Raw genomic sequence first — 21,795 nt, forward strand, 5'->3', positions numbered from 1 at the left:
GGTGGCACCAGATCCTCACAACCCTCCAACACACTGGGATCCTCCCACGGTGATATTTCTTGCGCTGTGCCAGGGGCATTGGCCTCGGTGCCGGCTTGGACGCTGTTCTCTGAGCCTTGCGGAGGTTCCCGTACCATTGAGGATGACGGGGGGCCTGCCTACCTTTCTGAGGCAATTGACAGTGATCTAGAGCTCAGCCCCTGGGTTTGGTGATATGCCCACGGGGTCCAGAAGGGCCACTGTGTTGGCATCTGCCATTGTGGTGGCCAGGTCATCGGGAGGATTTGCTGCCCCCTCCTCTTGACTTGAACGGTGACAAGAGTGGAGCTGACTCTGCCTCGAGATGTAAAACTCTGGCTCAGACCCTGAAGACAAGTCCGACCTCCGTGAGCACAGTGGTGCCAAATGGGATGGTGCTAGAAAGCGGTGCTGAGGGGAGGGCGATTGGTGCTGCATCGTGGCCAGTTTACCCTTGGAAAGCATGGCTCCTCTGTGTGGTGCCAGTGCTGGGGACGGCGGAGCTGTCATTGCTATGAGGTCCCTGGTGGCCTCAAGCGTGTCCGGGGTGGATGGAAGATCCAGCTCCTCCATCTGGCTCTCCTGCGTGGGGGAGTCCAATGGAACCAAACTTGACGGACCTCTCTGTGAGGGCAGTCAGTGGTGCCGGTTTTGCCGAAGCAGGGGCTGAGTGTCCCGGCACAGGATGTACTCTGCAGTCGCTTTTGTGTTCCACTGCTCTGACTGTGGGTGAATGTTCCCCTTTCGGCTGTCTTCTGTTTTTTTGTGCGGTACCGGTAAGTGCGAGCAGTGCTGGGTAGCTGCAGAGCCTGTCTTCACTGGTGGTGCCACAGACCTCTAGACCCTGAGTCCTTTATCAGCACCACAGCCTCCCTCACTGAGGAGGAGAGATGACTCCATGAAGAGGAGAAATTTAACCTAAAATTTCTCTCCTTCTTGGTTCTTGGGCAGAAGCCTCTACAGATTTTGCAGAACCCGCATGGTTTGAAGCCTTGAGACTGAGGCATGCCCTGGTCCCCCAGAGGGGAAGAACATGGTGGGGGAAACCCCCACAGAAACTTATTTAACTAACTAAAAAAGCTTAAACACTAAGTAAAAACTACTTACAGATACAAATAGGAAAAGTCCACTAGGGGATTGCTTGCCATAGCAAGGAAGAGAAGCAACAGCTCCAACGACCACCATGGGTGGTAAGAAGGAACTGAGGAGGTGGCAGGTTGGCAGGGACCTATACACACCATGAATGTGTGACTCCAGGGGCTCCACAGCTGACCCAATGGGTACCACTAGGGGAAAAACCTTCCGACAACTCTGCACACGGTGCGCACACACCTACTTCACACAACACACAGCCAACCTGTGGAACTCATCATCATAGGATGTTGTGAAGGCCAAAAGTATAATTGGGCTCAAAAAAGAATTAGATAAGTTTATGGAGGACAGGTCCATCTATTAGCCAAGATGGTCAGGGACATAACCTCATACTCCAGGTGTCCCTAAACCTCCGACTGCCAGAAGCTAGGACTGGACAACAGGGAATGGATAATTCAAAATTTCCTTGTTCTGTTCATTCCCTCTGAAGCATTTGGCACTGTCCACTCTCAGAAGACAGGATACTAGGCTAGGTAATCCAGTTGTCTGACACTGTGTGGCCATTCTTATGTTCTTAATGATCCTGATTTCTGCACTTGTATTTGTTATTGAACAGTTTGGCCTATGGAATTGGATGTGGGCAAAGTAATCATTGATTATTTGCTACTTTTGATGTGTGATTGTAGTCCAACCAAGGAGCAGAAATACCAAACTTAAGACAGGAAAATAAGTTACCAATAAGTAAGAATGAATAATTCAATAGTGAATGCTCATTCATATATGAATAGCCAGTGTGACATCAAAGGGAACATTCACACACTAAAGTACTGGACTACCCAAATGGCTATGAAGAAAAGCTTCCCTTTGAATGGAAAAAAAAAAGTCTTCAAAATTTATGGCGAGAGGCACAAACAGAGACGGTAACTAACTTGCTCAGTCACGTGGCAGGTCAGTGGCAGAGGGACCCAGGATTTCTATTCCCCATCTAGTGCCCTAACTACTGGACAGAACTGCCTCAAGGTCCATCTCTCCAGTACTCATGGTATCATGCCTTTAGTAAAGCAGACAAGATTACTCAATGGGGCACTGGCCAAACATTTTAGGCAGAGTAGACACAGGCCCTTCATCCTTCAGTGGGTTGAAATGATAAAGTTTATACTGTACATATTATGGGGTAACGTAAGTTGAACACATACAATATTTTCACCGATATTTTTTATTTGTCAAATTTCAGATTTATTCAGACATTAAATGTGACATTAAAAATCAATATCCATTTACGAAATGAAGCAAAACCATAAGAATAAAAAACAGGAAGACACTGTACAGCAAATCTCCAAGAGACATTTTCCTCAGAAGAATCTCAGAAAAGTAAGTGACTGTAAATGTGAACAAAGATTTAATTCCCAAAACTCAATTTCTTCCAGTGATAAACCAATCACACTAATGGGAGACAGGGTAAACTTGTAATGGGGAATTAAATGTAACATGCTACACAATGGTAAATAAATACTCCAGCTGCATTTTTTTTAAAGCACTAGTGACATGCGATGGATTATGTAAGTACTGTGTGTGAATATATATACAGGGGTGGGGGAAATCTCAGACCTTGTTGCTTGTTTTATTTTAATGGGTAAAAATTTATAACCTCCAGGAGCTAAGAGCAAGTACAGTGCAGCAGAGTTTGCACTTGGTATGTGGGGAAGGCGGGGGAAGCATCAGCCCAACATGGCAGAATTCGGAGTATTATTCTGAATTAAAGTGCATATAGTTAAATTGTCTAGGTCTTTGTTGCTTACTACTGTATTGAAAGAAAGATTTATGTTGGTATCCAAGGACTGGCCACGTTTCAGCTTTACAAAAATATTTACATGTTTACATTGTTGAGATAAGGAACACAGTCAGGCTTTAATTGTGCTTGCCTTCCGTTCAGACATTAATACATTTAAATTCAATCCACCATCCAACCTGTGATTTGGTAATAATATACATATATAAATGTACTTACACCCTCCCACACCAAAGAAACTTATTGAAAATATGCGTATCTGTGCAGAAGATTGGGTCGGAAATATACAAGGGGAAAAAAAAAAGGAATTCACTTCTTCATCCAGTCAGAGGCAATAAACAAGCTTTTAAATCAAAGGGTGGGATGTATATGCCTTGGTTCAGGTCAGTTCACAACTTGCTAGGTTTTCATCTATATATCATTAACAAAACAAAAAAAGTGCTCCTGATTAAATTTATACACTTCTCCCTCCACAGCTCCCGTCATAGCAATTAGAAAGCAAGCATAACACATATGGAAAGAATTAGGTTTAAGTCTGAATAAGAAAGCCTATTAGGAAAGGTTTTACTTCTATGTGTCCAAGAAGCAGAGGTTGATCTAGTAGAGAGTGAAACAGGAACAGGCCAGTCACACCCCAGGGCAGCATGTATTACTTCCATTCATACGACCAGCTTGGAGACATTTTTGAACCCTTCCTTGCCCCTGAAATGAGAGAGACTAAGTTTCTCTGTTCAAACTCTTGTGCTCTACACTCATATGCACCTTCATAAACCCCTTTAAAGTCCAAACACTGGGACTGACTCTCCCACTGCACTAGAGGGAAGGGCATACACACAGAACATACTACTCTGGTGCTGGCAAAACTCAGTTTCACAGTTGTGCAGAAACAGTGGAAGAGCATGCAAAGCCACTTTATATTTGTGAAAGAGCAAGAATGGGCTGATAAGATAAGCAAGATGGTAGAAAGAAAAGCTTGTTTATGTGGCAGACGTTAGAGCAACTGGGAATACTTTAAAGGTTCATATTGTTAAAGTAATAGAATGCACAGCTTCAAAATAAATCTTATCTAGGATCTAAAGGACTAGGTGCAGCTTCAGATCAGATCTGTCTTCCTGGGGAGTTTAAAGAGATGGTCTCAAAAATGTGGATTGAGGGCAAGCACCTTCTACTGAAGCCTCCAATGAGAGTTGAGCCATAAACTCTGAGCATGCTAACTGACGCCAACATTAAACCCTTGCTACAGAGAGAATGATCTGTAGGTACACCAGTAAAACAGTGTGTTCTGTGGCTGCCACCAGTAGAATGTTTTTGTCCATACTATCCAGAAGTAGTAATAGACACTACAGGCGCTCTCAAATTTAGCAGGATATAGCTACCTCTCAGAAACTTCTTCCTCTTGCAGCGTTAACCTCTCATGCACCTAGCTAGCAGGTACATAATTTGCCAAATTTGACTGAGTAGAAAGCACATGGAACCTGAAGTAGTGGCATCTTCTGTCTAGGAACAGTTGGAAAAGGTTAGCAAACCTTGTTTGTCCTATCCCTCCAGCAACCTTCTGCAAGAAGGGAAGCAAACACAAATACACAGGAGGTCCCTGGAGAAGCTGCGACAGCAGCTATGTGGCATCAAGTGATTCTCTGTACTGGCTTCAGCAAGTAGATTGGAATGTGTCTCCTCATTTAACCCTATTCACTGGAAGTCTGGTGGGAAAAGGCACCACCCACAGGAAAACATGTTTTAATGTAACCTGCCTGAGATATATTTGTCTATAAAAATATATTTAGGACTATAAAATGGCATATATTTGGCCTCCTTCTCCCCCACTCTTTGTTACTTGAGTTCTTGGATTGTAAGCTTTTTAGGAATGCCTACCTATGTACAGGGCCTAGCAAAATGGGTCCCCAATCCTGATCATGGCCTCTGGGCACCATCATAATATATTCAATTAAAAAAACCCTGATCTCCGACTTCAGATAATTCTCAGAGCATGATTTTAGATGGATATCCCAGGAGCCACTCTGATCATAGCGACAATATTGGCTGAGAGCGTCAGAGAGTCCTGTGCCATTCAAGGGTGTCTAGGAGGGCTGGCAACTCTCCAAGAGCACTTCAGTGGTTGTCTTGCCAATTGGACTCATTGACTGTCAGCCAATCCAAACAGTTGAAGTGGAAAGATATAGTTAGCTGAGCACAGGAAAACCTGTAGGTCATTTTAAGTACACCACACCTCTTTATCTACGGGATGTGGACATATGCCATATCCCTCCACAGGAAGGTTGGATTTGCTGAAGCAGTTTGCCAGGGAGCATCCACCTTCAACGCCAGTGACCAAAACTGAGCTTTTTCTCTTGGCAAGCAACTTCTAAAGTCTGCTTGCATTAGCCTGGAGGGCAACCAAGATTCCAAGAGCCACCCATCTGTCTGATCAGATATTTAAATTATGAGCTTTAACAGGATGGCATTGTTCAACGTCTTCTTTAGAAGGATACTGGGTAATGCCTCCAGAGTAGCCAGGTTAGAGGCAGGGGTAGTCAATTATATTCTGGATAGGTTTGAGTTGGCAAGTTGCCTAAACTTATCAAAATGATAAACAACCAGTAACTGAAATAACTATGCTTAAAAGCTCCAACACTGAAGAGACGCTGCTTTTCCGGACATATCAACTTCAGCTGGTAATTTCGATATTCTTTATTTTTTCATAGGGCATAGTAAAGGTTTCTGCTGAAAACATCACCACTGCCTTGCAAATGCATATAAACAAAGAGAAATCCCATATAGTGGGATCTTCGTGCAAAAATAGGAAAGCTATGTATTGCTTCAAGTTTAAACAAATGGTTAAAGGTTTTGTTAACGTCTCCTTACCAGCAATCTGTTTAGGCAGTCAATGAATTCATTGTTTTCTACAGTACAGTGTGTGTGTGTGTGTGTGTGTGTGTGTGTGTGTGTGTACTGGCAAGGTTTGAACTCTTAATCACAGAAGTCCAGTCACAGCAGCAGCCACTGAGGCCACTAACACAACCCCATAGCAGAACTGAAGAGATCTAGTCATCACAGGATAAATTGCTTGTGTTCACTAGAGCAAAAATATTTCTTTGGAATTCACCTCAAAGAAAGCTGTTGCTCAGCATTAAACATTTTCAGACAAACTGAATAAAAAAGGCACTGTTACTCAGTACATTTTGTTCATCTAAATGTAAAAAACTGTGATGGTTTTGAACAACTAGCCACTGTTTTACGAAGAAAGCTTCTTTGTTACCCAATGGTAATTTAATGCCTTATGATAAAAGCTTGTTTAATGTAAAAGCTGCCTAATCTGAAGCATGTCTTGATTCTCACTTTAAAGTCTTTAAATTACACTAGTTCATAATAGTATATGTACATTATAAAATTAATAGACCATTTACTTCAACCAGACATGTCTGAACAGCTAACTCCTCAAAACTATACAAAAATAAACAGTATGCAATCCTACAAAGGGACATAAAGACATTGTTAAAAGCTAACAACAAAAATAATTTATACACTTATAAGCATAAGCAATGTAGCCTGTAGCATGTTGAACAAACAGGTCCTCAGGAATATAACTGAAAGAGATCATCAGCTAAAATCAGAACAATTACAAGCACAAGAATGTCTCCAATTTATTATCTTTACCATAGTACAAATTTTCATAAACCAAACATCTTTTGTCTGTCAAAGTCTGTAAACAAGTGCCCGGATTCTCCCCCTCCCCATTGTAAGCATGTGAATCTTTTAAGTCCTTCAATCAAGTTTCACTCCATCGCTTGCATAAGGAATCAAGAGCCTCTTCTCTTGTTAAATTATCTATATATTTTATCATACAGCCTGCAATGCAGTAAAATCACAGTGAAAGCCCTGGGAAAAACATGATCTTTACAGCAGGACTTGAACCGTTCTAATAATAAATGCATCTAATGAAGCATCCCATAATAAAAGTGTGGGGTTTCCATTTCCAGAAATCAAGTCAATTAGAAATCCTAGGTTCTACTTAAAAACCCCAAAAGATCTGAAAGTGTAAAGACCCATCTCCTCAGTCATTTATAAATCCTAGTTTCACTTGCAGAGATACTTTTCCAGTCTGGAAAACAGTAGTGCAATTTAATTAGTTTTACTTCTTTTAAGTTACGTAAGTCCAGTAGGTAAATGTCACAACTCTGTGGAAAGATAAGAAGATGATCTGGTAAACAAGAAATTTTGGCAAGCCCATGAAGGCTTACAAGTCCATTAAAGCTTGTCAGTCCAAAGTGGCATTTTTAAAAAGTTATAGATAACTAAAAACAAAGCAGAAATAAATAGGCAGAAATAACTAAACTGTCTGAACTTTTGATTTCTCATTAACAGCTGGCATGATCTTTAACTTTAGGGTCATTTAAATAGTAGACAGTTGACCTATAGGGCATTCCACTATGACGTCCAGTCTGGAAGACCCAAATGGAACTACGTTCCTGAAGTTTAGAAAGTCTAACATTGCCACTGTTATGGGTTATTTCTCTGTGCTTCACTTAGATTTTTTCTTAAAGAGGCTTTTAATTTTTGATGGCTTTTTGTTTTTCTCGCCATTCTGGCATAGGTCCTGCGGGATGCTACTGATCCTAGGGACAGTGGAGACTTCATGAATGGGTTTACTTTCACTGCTGGCTGAGGAAGAGGAGGTGTGGTGAGGCTTGGGGACTGGGATCCCACTAGAAAGCTGGTTCATGCTGCAGGACTTCTCCAGGATGCCATTGTACACTTTGTTCGCAGGACTAAATATCATGCTCTTAGTTTCTGTTAGGCCTGGGCAGTCAGGAGAACCCCTGGAAATATCTGCAGTTAGTGACGAGGAGTCTCCTGTGGAGGATTCCTCTAGCGACAGTTCCTCCCGGGATACCTTTTGTGGAGACAGAGGTTGGTACATCTCAAGACTTGAAGGAGGAGACTGTTTCCTTCCAAAGGATGAGTTTAAGGAGTCACACTCTGAACCAGCATCCTGTACTTCCCTAAGTAAAAGTAAAGAGAGAGGAAAGAAACTGTTAGACAGAAATTGCCTTAATGCAATTAAGAGGAGAAAGAAACCAGTTTAAAATCTAAGCCATTAGACTACAACCACCCACTACACTCATTTCACTAGAAGTGGCAGGTAAATGCTGAACAGCTTAATTTACAGTAAGAAAAACAGATCAGTTCATCTCTCAGATCCACGAATGGCAGTTTTATGTATGTAACCTTGTAATCTAATACAGATGTGATAGTAATTTTAGGTATGTGTCACACTGCTACCAACTGGGAAAAAAAAAGATGAAGACTACCAGAGACCATAATAAAATATTACTTATTTGATTGCCAATAGGTAAAAAAAAAGCTGAATGATTTTAATCTCACCCAAAATAAACATCAAACTCTGTTCAGTCAGTTGCACCTCACTGTAGAAGAGCAACAACACTTGTCCAAATAAAGCATTAGAATATTCTATTAAAAAAAAAAAAGAGATGGTTCTGGAAGAACCATACTGAGGAGTTCCCTAAGACCTACAGAACAAAGCAGCCTGAAGCAACTAAATTAGAAGGGTGTTTGCATACTGGCATAAGCTTGAAAAAAACATTTATACAATATGAAATTTACTTGGCCGGTGTTTTTGTTGATAACGAAGCCCGTGCTTTTGATAACCCTAACCCTTCTGATCGATACTATAAGTGAAAGAATAACTGTATATTTACAAGATGACAAGATGCTGTGCTAGGAGTGATTGTGAAGTCACAAATTTTGAATGATTTCATGACAGAAACAAACAGGCAGAGAAGATTGGCTGCGAAGGAACAATCTGTGGAAGGAAAAGGACCGAGTAGAGACTGTCGAATTGTGGAAGTCAACGAATGGCTATGCAAGTGGTGATGGAGAGAAGGCTTTGGATTCTTTGACCATGGGATGGCATTCCAAGAAGAAGGAGTCTAGGCAGAGACGGGCTCCACCTAAGGAAGAGAGGGAAGAGCATCTTCACAAGCAGCCTGGCGAACCTAGTGAGGAGGGCTTTAAACTAGGTTCACCGGGGGAAGGAGACCAAAGCCCTGAGGTAAGTGGGATACCGTGAGGAAGCATGAGTAGGAGAGCATGAGAGGGGAGGGCTCCTGCCTCATACTAAGAAAGCAGGACAAACATCAAGTTATCTCAAGTGCCTATACGCAAATGCAAGAAGCCTGGGAAACAAGCAGGGAGAACTGGAAGTCCTGGCACAGTCAAGGAATTATGATGTGATTGGAACAACAGAGACTTGCTGGGATAACTCACATGACTGGAGTACTGTCATGGATGGATATAAACTGTTCAGAAAGGACATACAGGGCAGAAAAGGTGGGGTCGTTGCATTGTATGTAAGAGAGCAGTATGACTGCTCAGAGCTCAGGTATGAAACTGCAGAAAAACCTGAGAGTCTCTGGATTACGATTAGAAGTGTGAGCAACAAGGGTGATGTCATGGTGGGAGTCTGCTATAGACTACCGGACCAGGGGGACGAGGCTTTCTTCCGGCAACTAACGGAAGTTACTAGATCGCAGGCCCTGGTTCTCATGGGAGACTTCAATCACCTTGATATCTGCTGAGAGAGCAATGGAGCGGTGCACTGACAATCCAAGAAGTTTTTGGAGAAGTGTAGGGGACAATTTCCTGGTGAAAATGCTGGAGGAACCAACTAGGGGCAGAGCTCTTCTTGACCTGCTGCTCACAAACTGGGAAGAATCAGTAGGGGAAGCAAAAGTGGATGGGAACCTGGGAGGCAGTGACCATGAGATGGTCGAGTTCAGGATCCTGACACAAGGAAGAAAGGAGAGCAGCAGAATATGGACCTTGGACTTCAGAAAAGCAGACTTTGACTCCCTCAGGGAACTGATGGGTAGGATCCCCTGGGAGAATAACATGAGGGGAAAGGAGTCCAGGAGAGCTGCCTATATTTTAAAGGATCCTTATTGAGGTTACAGAAACAAACCATCCCAATGTGTAGAAAGAATAGTAAATATGGCAGGCGACCAGCTTGGCTTAACAGTGAAATCCTTGCTGATCTTAAACACAAAAAAGAAGCTTACAAGAAGCAGAAGATTGGACAAATGACCAGGGAGCAGTATAAAAATATTGCTCAGGCATGCCCGAGTGAAATCAGGAAGACCAAATCACACTTGGAGTTGCAGCTACCAAGATATGCTAAGAGTAAGGGTTTCTTCAGGTATGTTAGCAACAAGAAGAAAGTCAATGAAAGTGTGGGCCCCTTACTGAATGAGGGAGGCAACCTACTGACAGAGGAGTGGAAGAAGCTAATGTACTCAATGCTTTTTTTGCCTCTGTCTTCATGAACAAGGTCAGCTCCCAGACTACTGCACTGGGAAGCACAGCATGGGGAGGAGGTGACCAGCCCTCTGTGGAGAAAGAAGTGGTTCAGGACTATTTAGAAAAGCTGGATGTGCACAAGTCCATGGGGCCGGATGCGCTACATCCAAGGGTGCTAAAGGAGTTGGCGGATGTGATTGCAGAGCCATTATCTTTGAAAACTCATAGCAATCGGGAGAGGTCCCAGACAACTGGAAAAATGCTAATGTAGTGCCCATCTTTTAAAAATGGAAGGAGAAGGATCCGGGGAACTACAGACTAGTCAGCCTCACCTCAGTCCCTGGAAAAATCATAGAGCAGGTCCTCAAGAAATCAATTCTGAAGCACTCAGAGGAGAGGAAAGTGATCAGGAACAGTCAGCATGGATTCACCAAGGGCAAGTCATGCCTGACTAATCTAATTGCCTTCTATGGCAAGATAACTGGCTCTGTGGATGAGGGGACAGCAGTGGACGTGTTATTCCTTGACTTTAGCAAAGCTTTTGATACGGTCTCCCACAGTATTCTTACCAGCCAGTTAAAGTAGTATGGGCTGGATGAATGGACTATAAGGTGGATAGAAAGCTGACTAGATCATCAGGCTCAACGGGTAGTGATCAGTGGCTCCATGTCTAGTTGGCAGCCAGTATCAAGCGGAGTGCCCAAGGGTCAGTCCTGGGGCCGGTTTTGTTCAATATCTTCATTAATGATCTGGAGGATGGTGTGGACTGCACCCTCAGCAAGTTTGCAGATGACACTAAACTGGGAGGAGTGGAAGATATGCTGGAGGGTAGGGATAGGATACAGAGGGACCTAGACAAATTAGAGGATTGGGCCAAAAGAAATCTGATGAAGTTCAGGAAGGACAAGTGCAGAGTCCTACACTTAGGATGGAAGAATCCCATGCACTGCTACAGATTAGGGATCGAATGGCTAGGCAGCAGTCCTTCAGAAAAGGACCTAGGGGTTACAGTAGATGAGAAGCTGGATATGAGTCAGCAGTGTGCCCTTGTTGCCAAAAAGGCTAATGGCATTTTGGGCTGTATAAGAAGGGGCATTGCCAGCAAATCGAGGGACGAGATCATTCCCCTCTATTTGACATTGGTGAGGCCTCATCTGGAGTACTGTGTCCAGTTTTGGGCCCCACACTACAAGAAGGATGTGGAAAAATTGGAAAACGTCCAGCGGAGGGCAACAAAAATGATTAGGGGACTGGAACCCATGACTTATGAGGAGAGGCTGAGGGAACTGGGATTGTTTAGTCTGCAGAAGAGAAGAATGGGGGGGGTTGAGAGCTGCTTTCAACGACCTCAAAGGGGGTTCCAAAGAGGATGGATCTAGGACTGTTCTCAGTGGTAGCAGATGACAGAACAAGGAGTAATGGTCTCAAGTTACAATGGGGGAGGTTTAGGTTGGATATTAGGAAAAACTTTTTCACTAAGAGAGTGGTGAAGCAGTGGAATGCATTACCTAGGGAGGTGGTGGAATCTCCTTCCTCAGAGGTTTTTAAGGACAGGCTTGACAACGCCCTGTCTGGGATGATTTAGTTGGGGATTGGTCCTGCTTTGAGCAGGGGGTTGGACTAGATGACCTCCTGAGGACCCTTCCAACCCTGATATTCTATGATTCTATGAAAACCTCTGTAAACCAGTAACAGAGTAAATAAAGTTACAAAAGTCACAAAAGAAGCAGATTCAAGCCTAACATGTTTGAATGTTTTCCCCAGGGTAGACATCCTCACCTTTCAATATACAATCTAACTAGTCCATGGGTTTCGTAACAAAAGGAACTTAACTTTCTCCTTGGAGAAAGTGTAGCAACAGTAGTGAGCACTAAAGTCTGCTTTTGGTCCAGGTTAAAGCTATAAGCATAATTATAACAAAGAAACTGGATTAGTTGTATATACCCAGGATAGTGGCAGAATTGAATTAAACCTTGTGCACTGGCTAATTAGTCTCAGACTTTAAGGCCGGAAGAAACCATCCTGATCATTTTGTCTGACCTCCTGCACATTGCAGGCCAGAGAACCACACCCACCCGTAAGAGACCCCTAACCGCTGGCGGAGTTACTGAACCATGATTTAAAGACTTAGTCTGCAGAAGAGAAGGATGAGGGGGGATTTGATAACAGCCTTCAACTACCTGAAGGGGGATTCCAAAAAGGATGGAGCTAGGCTGTTCTCAGTGGTGGCAGATGACAGAACAAGCAGTAATGGTCTCAAGTTGCAATGGGGGAGGTCTAGGTTGGACATCAGGAAAAACTATTTCACTAGGAGGGTGGTGAAGCACTGGAATGGGTTACCTCGGGAGGTGGTGGAATCTCCATCCTTAGAGGTTTTTAAAGCCCGGCTTGACAAAGCCCTGGCTGGGATGATTTAGTTGGGGTTGGATTAGATGACCTCCTCAGGTCTCTTCCAACCCTAATATTCTATGATTCTGCCTTCAAGTTACAGAGACTCCACCATTTACACTAGTTTAAACCTGCAAGTGACACACACCCCATGCTACAGAGGATGGTGAAAACCACCAGGGTCTCTGCCAATCTGACCTGGGGGAAAATTCCTTCCCTACCCCAAATATGGCCATCAGTTAGACCTTGAGCTATGGGCAAGACCAGCAGCCAGGCACCTGAGAGAGAATTCTCTGCAGTAACTCAGAGTCGTCCTCATCTAGCATCCCATCACTGGCCACTGGGGATATTTGCTACTAGCAGTCGCAGATCGGCTACACACCATTGTAGGCAGTCTCCTCATACCATCCCCCTCATAAACTTACCAAGCTCAGTCTTGAAACTAGTTAGGTTTTTTACCCCCACTGCTCTCCTTAGAAGGCTGTTCCAGAACTTCACTCAGTAGCACGAACAGCCCAATTGTTGTTCCATGTGGGCCCAATAATTTAATTTATATTATTCACGTGGCTACTTCATCGTTTGACATAGTTCAACCTCTAATACTTCATAATTATTTAGAGCAACCTAACCAGAGTTCTAATAATGTTTTGCTATTTGTCATACCATTGTTTCTCAGCAGTGAAGTAAATTGCCTCTTCCTCCTCCTCAGTTCGATAAAGAGCAGGGCAGCTTGACACTGACAGGATGTCAGGGTCAGGGGAATGCAAGGTATGCGGCGTATGTTGACTATGCGAAGATTGTGGAGATGATGACACAACATTGCGCCTTGACCGACACAAACTACTACTTCTTGCTAATGAGCTGGGAGGCTTTACAGTGGACCCTGGGGGAAGAAAAAACAAACTGTGTTAATTTAAAATTAACATAATCTACTCTGAAAACCCTATAAGCAGATTCTCTCCCTGAGGGCAGGTACACCAGGTTAATGATTCTGGGAGCCAGTCTGCACCAAGCCCAGTGATTCTTAGAGTTGTGATGAGGCTGCTCTCAGCTGACTCTTAGGACATGTCTACACTAAGAAAATTAAGTTAACATACAGCCACCGCAGTAATGAAAGCGGTGTTTCACATCCACGCTGCCCTTCTTCTGTCAGTGGTGCCCATCTTTTCCAGGAGTGCTGCCACTGACTTACTTGTGTGGGGCACTGTGAGCTCTGGGGCCGCAGAGCCCCGGCTGTGAGGTTGACAACCAACAGAGGATGTAAGTAATGCAGTGTCTACACCAGGGGCGGGCAAACTTTTTGGCCTGAGGGCCACATCGGGTTTCTGAAATTGTATGGAGGGCCGGTTAGGGGAGGCTGAGCCGCTCTAAACAGCCAGGCATGGCCTGGCCCCCGCCCCCTGTCTGATTTTGCTCTGCTTCTCGCCCCCTGACAGCCCCGCCCTGGGACTCCTGCCCCATCCAACCCACCCTGTTCCCTGATGGCCCCCGGGGACCCTTGCCCCATCCACCAACCCTGCTCTCTGTTCCCTGACCGCCCGCCCCATCCAACCCCCCTCTCCTTCCTGACTGCTCCCCCCCGGGGACCCCTGCCCCATCCAACCACCCCTTCTCCCTAACCGCCCCCAGACACACCGTCCGTCCTTCCTGACTGCCGCCCCCCCCACCCCCGGGACCTCTGCCCCATCCACCCCGCCGCTCCCTGTCCACTGGCCCCGAAACCCCCGCCCCGACTGCCCCCCGCCGCCCCATCCAAACCCTCCTCTCCTCCCTGACTGCCCCCCCCGGACCCCGGCTCCCATTCAACTTCCCTGTTCCCCGCCCTCTGACTGCCCCGATCCCTATCCACACCCCCGGCCCCTGACCACCCCCAAACTTCCCTGCCCTCTATCCAATCTCCCCCCCACCCCCTGCTCCCTGCCCCCTTACTGCGCTACCTGGAGCACCGGTGGCTGGCAGTGTGGCTGCACCAGGACAGGAATTCGCGCCATGCAGCACAGAGCGCTGGGTCAGGCCAGGCTCTGCAGCTGCGCTGCCCCAGGAGCTCACAGCCCCGCCGCCCAGAGCATTGCGCTGGCGGTGCAATAAACTGAGGCTGCAGGGGAGGGGGAACAGCAGGGGAGGGTCCAGGGGCGAGCCTCCTGGGCCAGGAGCTCAGGGGCCGGGCAGGACGGTCCTGCAGGCTGGATGTGGCCTGCGGACCGTAGTTTGCCCACCTGTGGTCTACACGAACACTGCATCACCCTAACTACATCAACTTAAGCGCTATGTTGCTCGCGGAGGTAGCTAAGTCGACGTAGTGGGCGACTTACATCAGTGGAAGCTACGTTTTAGTACAGACGCTCTGTAGTGTAGACCAGGCATGGTTCTTAATGGATGATAGGTGTAACAAAGCTCTGCTTTGTCACACCCTCTGGACCAGGAGATGACAGCTAGCGCAAGACCCATGCCAACAGAGCATTCCTCTGATCATTTGCATCCAGATTCTGACCTCTGTGCCTCCTGGGCAGTCCAAAGAGGCCAAATCTCATTTGAGAATCTGGCCCTATATGTTTATAGATTAGAAATGATGGTGCTGAATTAGTATGAAGTACATAATTATTCTCATCCATTATACTTTCGTGGTCATTCAAATCTTGCAAAAGTTAGAAGCTTTCTGAACGAGCCTCAGGTTTTTAAAGATGACTGTACCTAACCAAAAAGAAGGATGGAAGTAAACACCACTAATTACAATCATGAATGCTATAGTCATTAAATGTGATTTATTTTTCTAGAATTGCATTAGTGCACTCTCTCAACAGGAGTGCCAGACAAAATGAAAGCAAGCAAAACACAGTGTTTGTCCAACTTCATTTGTAATGGGACCTTTTTTCCTATCTGGTAACCATTACTTTTTCAAGATCTGCTACACCAGTCCAGACACTTTGGGTACAATTCCTCCCGGCCAACAGATGGTGAGAGCGAAAGAAAAGAAAAGAAAAGCCTCACAGGAGGCTGCAGACATTGCAGTTTCTGGAAATCTTCCAATCTGGATTCAGTTTGGAAAGCATGCAGATTAGCAATGCTCTCATGTGGAAGTGGGCCCATGGAACTACTTCAAGACACACTGTTGTGGACAAGTTTCCACCAAGTTCTCCATACCAAGACTACTGTAGTTTGCATTGTCTGTCTTGGACAAGAAAGGCCATGCCCAGCCAGGTGTCGAGTTTGCTTATTCAACTAAAAAGGTCAGAAAATCCAAGAATTTTGCAGACAAGTCTGGACTGGACTGACACCATCTGCACTTTTCTTCCTGGGATGCTGTGTTAACCTTGGATAAACTATATTCTCCCTTCCTGCGCATTAACTAGGCAGAGGTCTAAATATAAATATATAAGCAAACAAGTCAGGCAAGGACAAGGCACATGTTGCATTGACCTCTACTTGCTGGAATCTCACATTCAGTTTAGTTACCATCCTACTGTCAGTGGTGAAGGTCACTGGGGAAATCACAACTTATGATGTAACTAGCAGCACCTGACCTAAACGTATCAGATATCTCTGCTCCTTGGTGGGAGATGATGAGAGCATGCAAGCCAGACCAGGGAAGCAAGTTTGGGTCCAGAGGCAAAAGTGCCCTTGTTCACAACTGACCTGTCTGCAGCGCCATGAACAATGTGAGCATCAGACAGAGCCTACTTTTCATTTCTATCCTCCAACTGCTGTGCATCTAACTCCCTTAGTAGCCTTTTAAAAATACAGTGCTGGTATTTTCAAAGGAAATTAGAATCAACAAGATATTGCAGAGGTAATTGCCACAATTATATCCATTCTTCAATTCTTCAGTTTGATTTTTTGTGTGCGCGCTGAAACAGTCAAGTGTAAACTCATCTCAGTTCATCCTCACTGTCTAGTTAATCCCAGCTACAATAAGATGGTCTCTCCTACTGATGTAATGACTTAAGTCAGACATTAGGGGGGTACAATCAATGTATACAATAAGTGTATACAATCAATTGGCTCCCAGCACAAACACTCTGTTTGAAAGTTTCCTCAGACAACACCGCTTTTTTGTTCCAGTCATTAAAGGATGCTTGGAAAGCTATTTAGCACATATCCTCCCACAGAAAGTATCATCTCTTTTCCTACCTGATCGTGTGATTTGACAGAAACTCCTGCCCTTCCATAATGGTAGAGCAATGGGCCAAGAGCAAAGTTACAGGGTAAATTTAGGATTATGGATCTTACAGGAAAAAAACTGTTACCTATTTATGGTGACCAGACTGAGGTTATTCTTTTTTTCAGAATGAAGAGTAGGAGGAAACAGTTTTTATTGCTTCATGTTACCTTTATTTCAACTCCCAGCCCATTTACTGTACTTTCTATCTAATTAATAGATGACTCATGCAGGGGGCTTGTTTTCTTTGAAGATGTCCATCATTATCATCTTATGTTTTGTTCTGCTCCTGTCTCTACTTCCTCCACTCCTCCTTCTGAGGTTTCTTTTCTCCTGAATTTCTGTGCTTTAGGTTGCCCTCCTGCTCAATTTTCCCTTTACTGGTAACTCTTCTCTCCACTCAAAGTCTCTCCCCGACTCCTGCTTCCCTTCCTCAATATCTCCCTTTGGAGTATATACACTACATACCATGAAACTGTGCAACTATTGGAGGGGTGTCTTCATCTAAATCATCAACTCCCCCCGCAATTGGGTAAGGTGGAATGGAGACTCGGGGCATCACCACCCAACTGTGATCAGAGTAGAGAGAGGACGTCAGGCTTGGTAATCCTGAGTTGTGTGCTATCTGAAAGCCACAGATCTTCTCAATCTGCTGCCATCGATAGAGACGCTCTCGCAAACATGTCGTCAATTCAGAGAGTGCTTTCCTGGAAAAATAAAAATAATATTGAAGTTTAGTTACTATGTCATTGGACTAAAACTTCAATGCTGCACATAGTATGGAACAGTAACAGTATAATCACTGAGCATTTCAGAAAGCCATCACCTATTCTTAGGTATGTGCAAAAACTCACATTACAACATCTTCTGACAGTAGATTTTTACTTAAAGTACAATAAAATTAAAATGCTGAATTCCTTCATATCATTTTCTTAGCGAACTTCACTGTTTCTGGAATAAAAGAAAGCAAGGGACAATATACATCTAATTAATGCTCTTACTTTGCTTCAAGGATTTTGTGGTCCACCTCATCTAGGGAGGAGCTGTGTGCAACATGTAATGTCCCAAATACAGTGCTTCTCTTCTTTTTAATTTTTTCTGCCTAAAATGCAGGATAAACATGAAGCCAAAGGCTGTATAAATAATGCAGATGACAAAAAATAATTTGAGAGGACATAGAGGCAGTAAGTATCTGAATGAAACAGGACTTTTATATTCTGACTGCAGAAAATGTAAGTAATCAACATTCCATCCTATCAGAATACTCTATATCCAACAAAATGGACAGGTCTGTGGGTCTTTAGCACATTAACGTACTGAAGCAACTCAAAGGTAAATAATTACCTCATCTTTAGCAATTGCTAGTTGCATTTCTGCATTTTGTCTTTTAATATTGTAGTATTGAACTTCAACCTCATGTGTTAACTGGAGCCATTTCTGCAATGCATCAGGAACAGACCAGTTACTTCTCAGTTCAAACTCCTTCTCAGCCTTCTTTAAAGCCATGCGAACCTAGCAGTCAAAAGAGATGCAAAAATCACTGAGATAATTTTCCTAAGACTGAAGGTAAAAACGAGTCCGCCACAAATACTGCTTTAATTACCTCTAAAACTAATTTTTCATGCAACCACATTCTGGGACCATGTAGCTCTGGCATGTGGTTCTTTGGTCTCAACAGTAAGCTGAGAGAGGTTTCTGAAAAGTCATGCTGTGGATTTACATATACTGTACCAGCCTTAAACTTTCTGTTCCTATTTTACCTTGGTGACCAAGCTGAAACTAACACTTACTGATATGCCACAACTAATTTCTAATATTATACATCAGATTTACGCTAAAGAAAATATAAGCAACAGTCTGGTAAAGACACCTGCTGTTTCTGTTCTGGTAGCAAGAAGGAAACCAAGGTGGGATTATTTCCCTCCTTCAGGGACGTAAAATATGAAGAATTGTTTTTTTAAGTATGTTTCAGCAGCATTTCATTATATAGTGTATCTACAGGGGTCCATACGCTTCACAAGTCTTAACAGTGGTCTATGTATATACTTTTTCTATGGCTGTAAACAAATGAAATATTCAGAGGCTTATAGGATGCTTCCAGGACAATAAACCTAGCATCACAGTAATGCCACTTGGGGGGGGTGGGGGGACATCTCTCCAGTAAACTAAACCCCAATAAAACCAGGAAATTAAGTTAAGAAATCTGAAATGTTCCATAGTTCATAAATACCTGTACTAGTTCCTCCTCTGCATACTTGAGTCTGCTCAGTTCACATTCGGCTCCCTCCCTCAACTCCCTTAGTCGATAAGCTTCTCGTTTTGCATCATTAATTTCATCCATCATTTTGCGCTCCAGATTTTGTTTTTCTACAGCAACATTTCTATTTTCTTCCTGTGCCTTCTCAAGCCTTCAGAACATAATTAAGCAAAAAAGTGAGAAGCTACTCAAAGAACAGTGGTTAAAGATGCAGTGTTCTGGTAAAGAATGAAGACAATACAGATTGTATGCAACACTTCAGAATGAATTTGCAGCATTGACATCCAAATTCAATCATAAATCAGCCTTAGTCAAACACCCCAGATCTAATTTACCAGTTTTAATGATAATCTCCTTCATATATACTTTAAGGGTATGAAAGTAGACAAAAATACCAGGCTTATAATAAGAGTTACTGCCTTAACTATGGAGAAGGCACTCTTTCTCCCATACTACTAGAAAAACAATAAGCAATTTACAGTGAAGTCTTGTCTGGATCTCATGTGCTCAAAAAGCTGTAAGGAAGATGCTACAACAAGTTTTCTTCCACAACAAAACAGAGAGAGAAACAGTTTATCCCAAATTCAGCCATACTCTCCAGTAATAAGGCTTGTTTCCTACATCAATAGGTAAGGTAACAGACTAACTTACCACTGTCCCTTTTATCTTCATCTGACCCACTTCTGTCTGCATTTCTCTTTCTTTTCCATTGCTCAGCTCTCACAATACAGTTTAAAATGTCAAGGAGATATTTCAACATGTCACGCACCGACATGTTCATTAAGACTGCAGTTAAATGTGTGCAATGAATTGAGGAAGGTGCACAAAACTCAATGTCTGTTCTAGTCAAATTGTTATCTTTCACTTTCTTGCTTTAATCACTAAACATCATTCCCTCAAAATCTAAAGCTTACACAAATCACTTAACATTTAAACCTTTTCAGTTCACATACCTCTCCTGCACATCAAGAAGGCTTTGCTCTGCTGTCTGGAGGCTTTCTAGATCTTTCATCATTTTTGTGATGTGCTCTCTTGAGGTCTTGTTCTGAGTATGTGCAAACCAGCAGCCTCCAATACCAATCACTATAGAAATTGCTAGTACAAAATCCTTCATCCAGTTGTGAGATGGGCCTGTACAAATAGTTATAACAATCAGGTACTCTGCAGATTTAAAAGGTGCACTATTGAAATCACTTCTTTTCGGCACATAAAAATGGTGCAACTTGGAGCTCAGAGAGAGATTCCAGATCATTTAACCAGCAAGATCTCTCCCACGTCCCCACTGAAATTATTTTGGGGGCATTCTAACACAAAACCAACAGCTCTATTGCTAATACTATATTCTATCTACAAGAGATTAACTTAAATGCATACTGTATACTGAAAAGATAACTAATCTTCTACATGACAATTACACATTGACTTTTCATTAAGCATTTCTATTTCATGGGCTACAGTATAACTTAATCCATTATCAAATTATGTGGCTAGTGAGTGTTGGGTCTGATCCTACAGTCCCTCCTCTACATGCAAAAAAACCTGTCCTTGATTTCCACGGGAGTCCCTCAAGGGAATGGGTGAATGATGGGGCTCAGACTAACAAAAGTGAATTTTACAAAGACAATAAGAACCTAAAGTTTGGTTACTCAACTAAAGAGATATGGTTGTCATTTTCTTTTATATTAAAAAATAGTATTTAAAGTATCCAAAAAAGCATTTAATAAATGAACTGATGCTGTATGCTGGATCCTCAGGAATAAGGAAGCGATCTAATCTGAATTTTAAAATACTGCATGGAACGGTTTAGAAACTCGGAAGCAACATTTGGGAAACAAGGATTCAACAGTATAAAACAGATTATACCTTACACTGTATACTCCTCACAAATATTTCAATAGGGAAATGTTTAAAAGCATTCCTGGGAACAGTGTGTACCTACTTTAAGGCCAAAGATGACAATTAACTTCCTGCCTCAGTTACCCTGTAAATAGGAACAAAAGTTTGACATCCCACACCACACTTCAGAGTGTACATTTAATTGGGCACCCACGTTCTCCTGAGTGCAGAACTGGGTGCACCTGCTTCACCAGCATAAGTTAGTAAAGCAGCAGCATGGGACAGCCAATCATCATTTCTTGCAGCCATGCATCGGAGGAAAGACAGGCATCTAGTTTTCACATGCAGCCTCCCGTCTTAGTTAATGCACCCAAGATTTTTAAGTGCAGGTCAGCAGCTTGCCAATTTGATGGCAAGCAATTAAATTTCACTTCCCCAAACTGAGTTTTGCTGCTTGTGAACACTAAGAATTTTCCTTATCTGGCTGGGTCCTGGGCTTGTCAAGTCAGATTTGTGTGTGTGTAAAATATTTTAGATTAGATTTTAAAATACATTTTAAACAATTTTGGATGGCATTTCTAATTTGCGTAGTTGTGGTACTGTGAAGGAAGGACAGATATAATTGCACACCTGGAGACTTCACAATGTCTCAACAGGTACCCAAGATTCGCACATGAATCAATATGAATGATCTTCTCTAACACAGAGGTTCTCAAACTGTGGTCCGCAAGCTCCATTCAGGTGGTCTGTGGATAGTTCCCTCTAAGGTGCACGCCTGGGTGGCCGCACATAAGAGAATGAAGGGCCACCTACCTAATTAGTGGAGCCGTGCAGGCATGGCTCCACTAATTAGGTGCCTGGACCCTGGAGAAGAAGCACATGTAAGGTGAGGTGGTGGCCTAGGGGGGATTAGGGGGCAGTGGGGTGAGAAGAGGGGCTTGGGGG

At 43.4% G+C, this 21,795-nt stretch overlaps 1 protein-coding gene across 3 annotated transcripts in view; it reads right to left on the reverse strand.

Moving 5' to 3' along the window:
• Positions 1-5,810: 5,810 nt before the first annotated feature.
• STIM2 (stromal interaction molecule 2) overlaps positions 5,811-21,795 on the reverse strand; it is a 140,123-nt gene continuing 124,138 nt past the window's right edge. For all 3 annotated transcript variants that reach the window (XM_074951574.1, XM_074951576.1, XM_074951575.1), the window contains exons 6-12: positions 19,968-20,145; positions 18,988-19,165; positions 18,102-18,269; positions 17,759-17,859; positions 17,226-17,464; positions 13,265-13,484; positions 5,811-7,899 (exon numbers count right to left, since the gene is read on the reverse strand). In XM_074951574.1, coding sequence (XP_074807675.1) covers positions 7,419-7,899; positions 13,265-13,484; positions 17,226-17,464; positions 17,759-17,859; positions 18,102-18,269; positions 18,988-19,165; positions 19,968-20,145 — 1,565 coding nt within the window. In that variant the 3' untranslated portion in view covers positions 5,811-7,418. The remainder of the gene's footprint in view (positions 7,900-13,264; positions 13,485-17,225; positions 17,465-17,758; positions 17,860-18,101; positions 18,270-18,987; positions 19,166-19,967; positions 20,146-21,795) is intronic.

This window comes from Natator depressus, chromosome 4, assembly GCF_965152275.1.
Source record: "Natator depressus isolate rNatDep1 chromosome 4, rNatDep2.hap1, whole genome shotgun sequence".
In the NCBI taxonomy this organism is placed as follows: Eukaryota; Metazoa; Chordata; order Testudines; family Cheloniidae; genus Natator; species Natator depressus.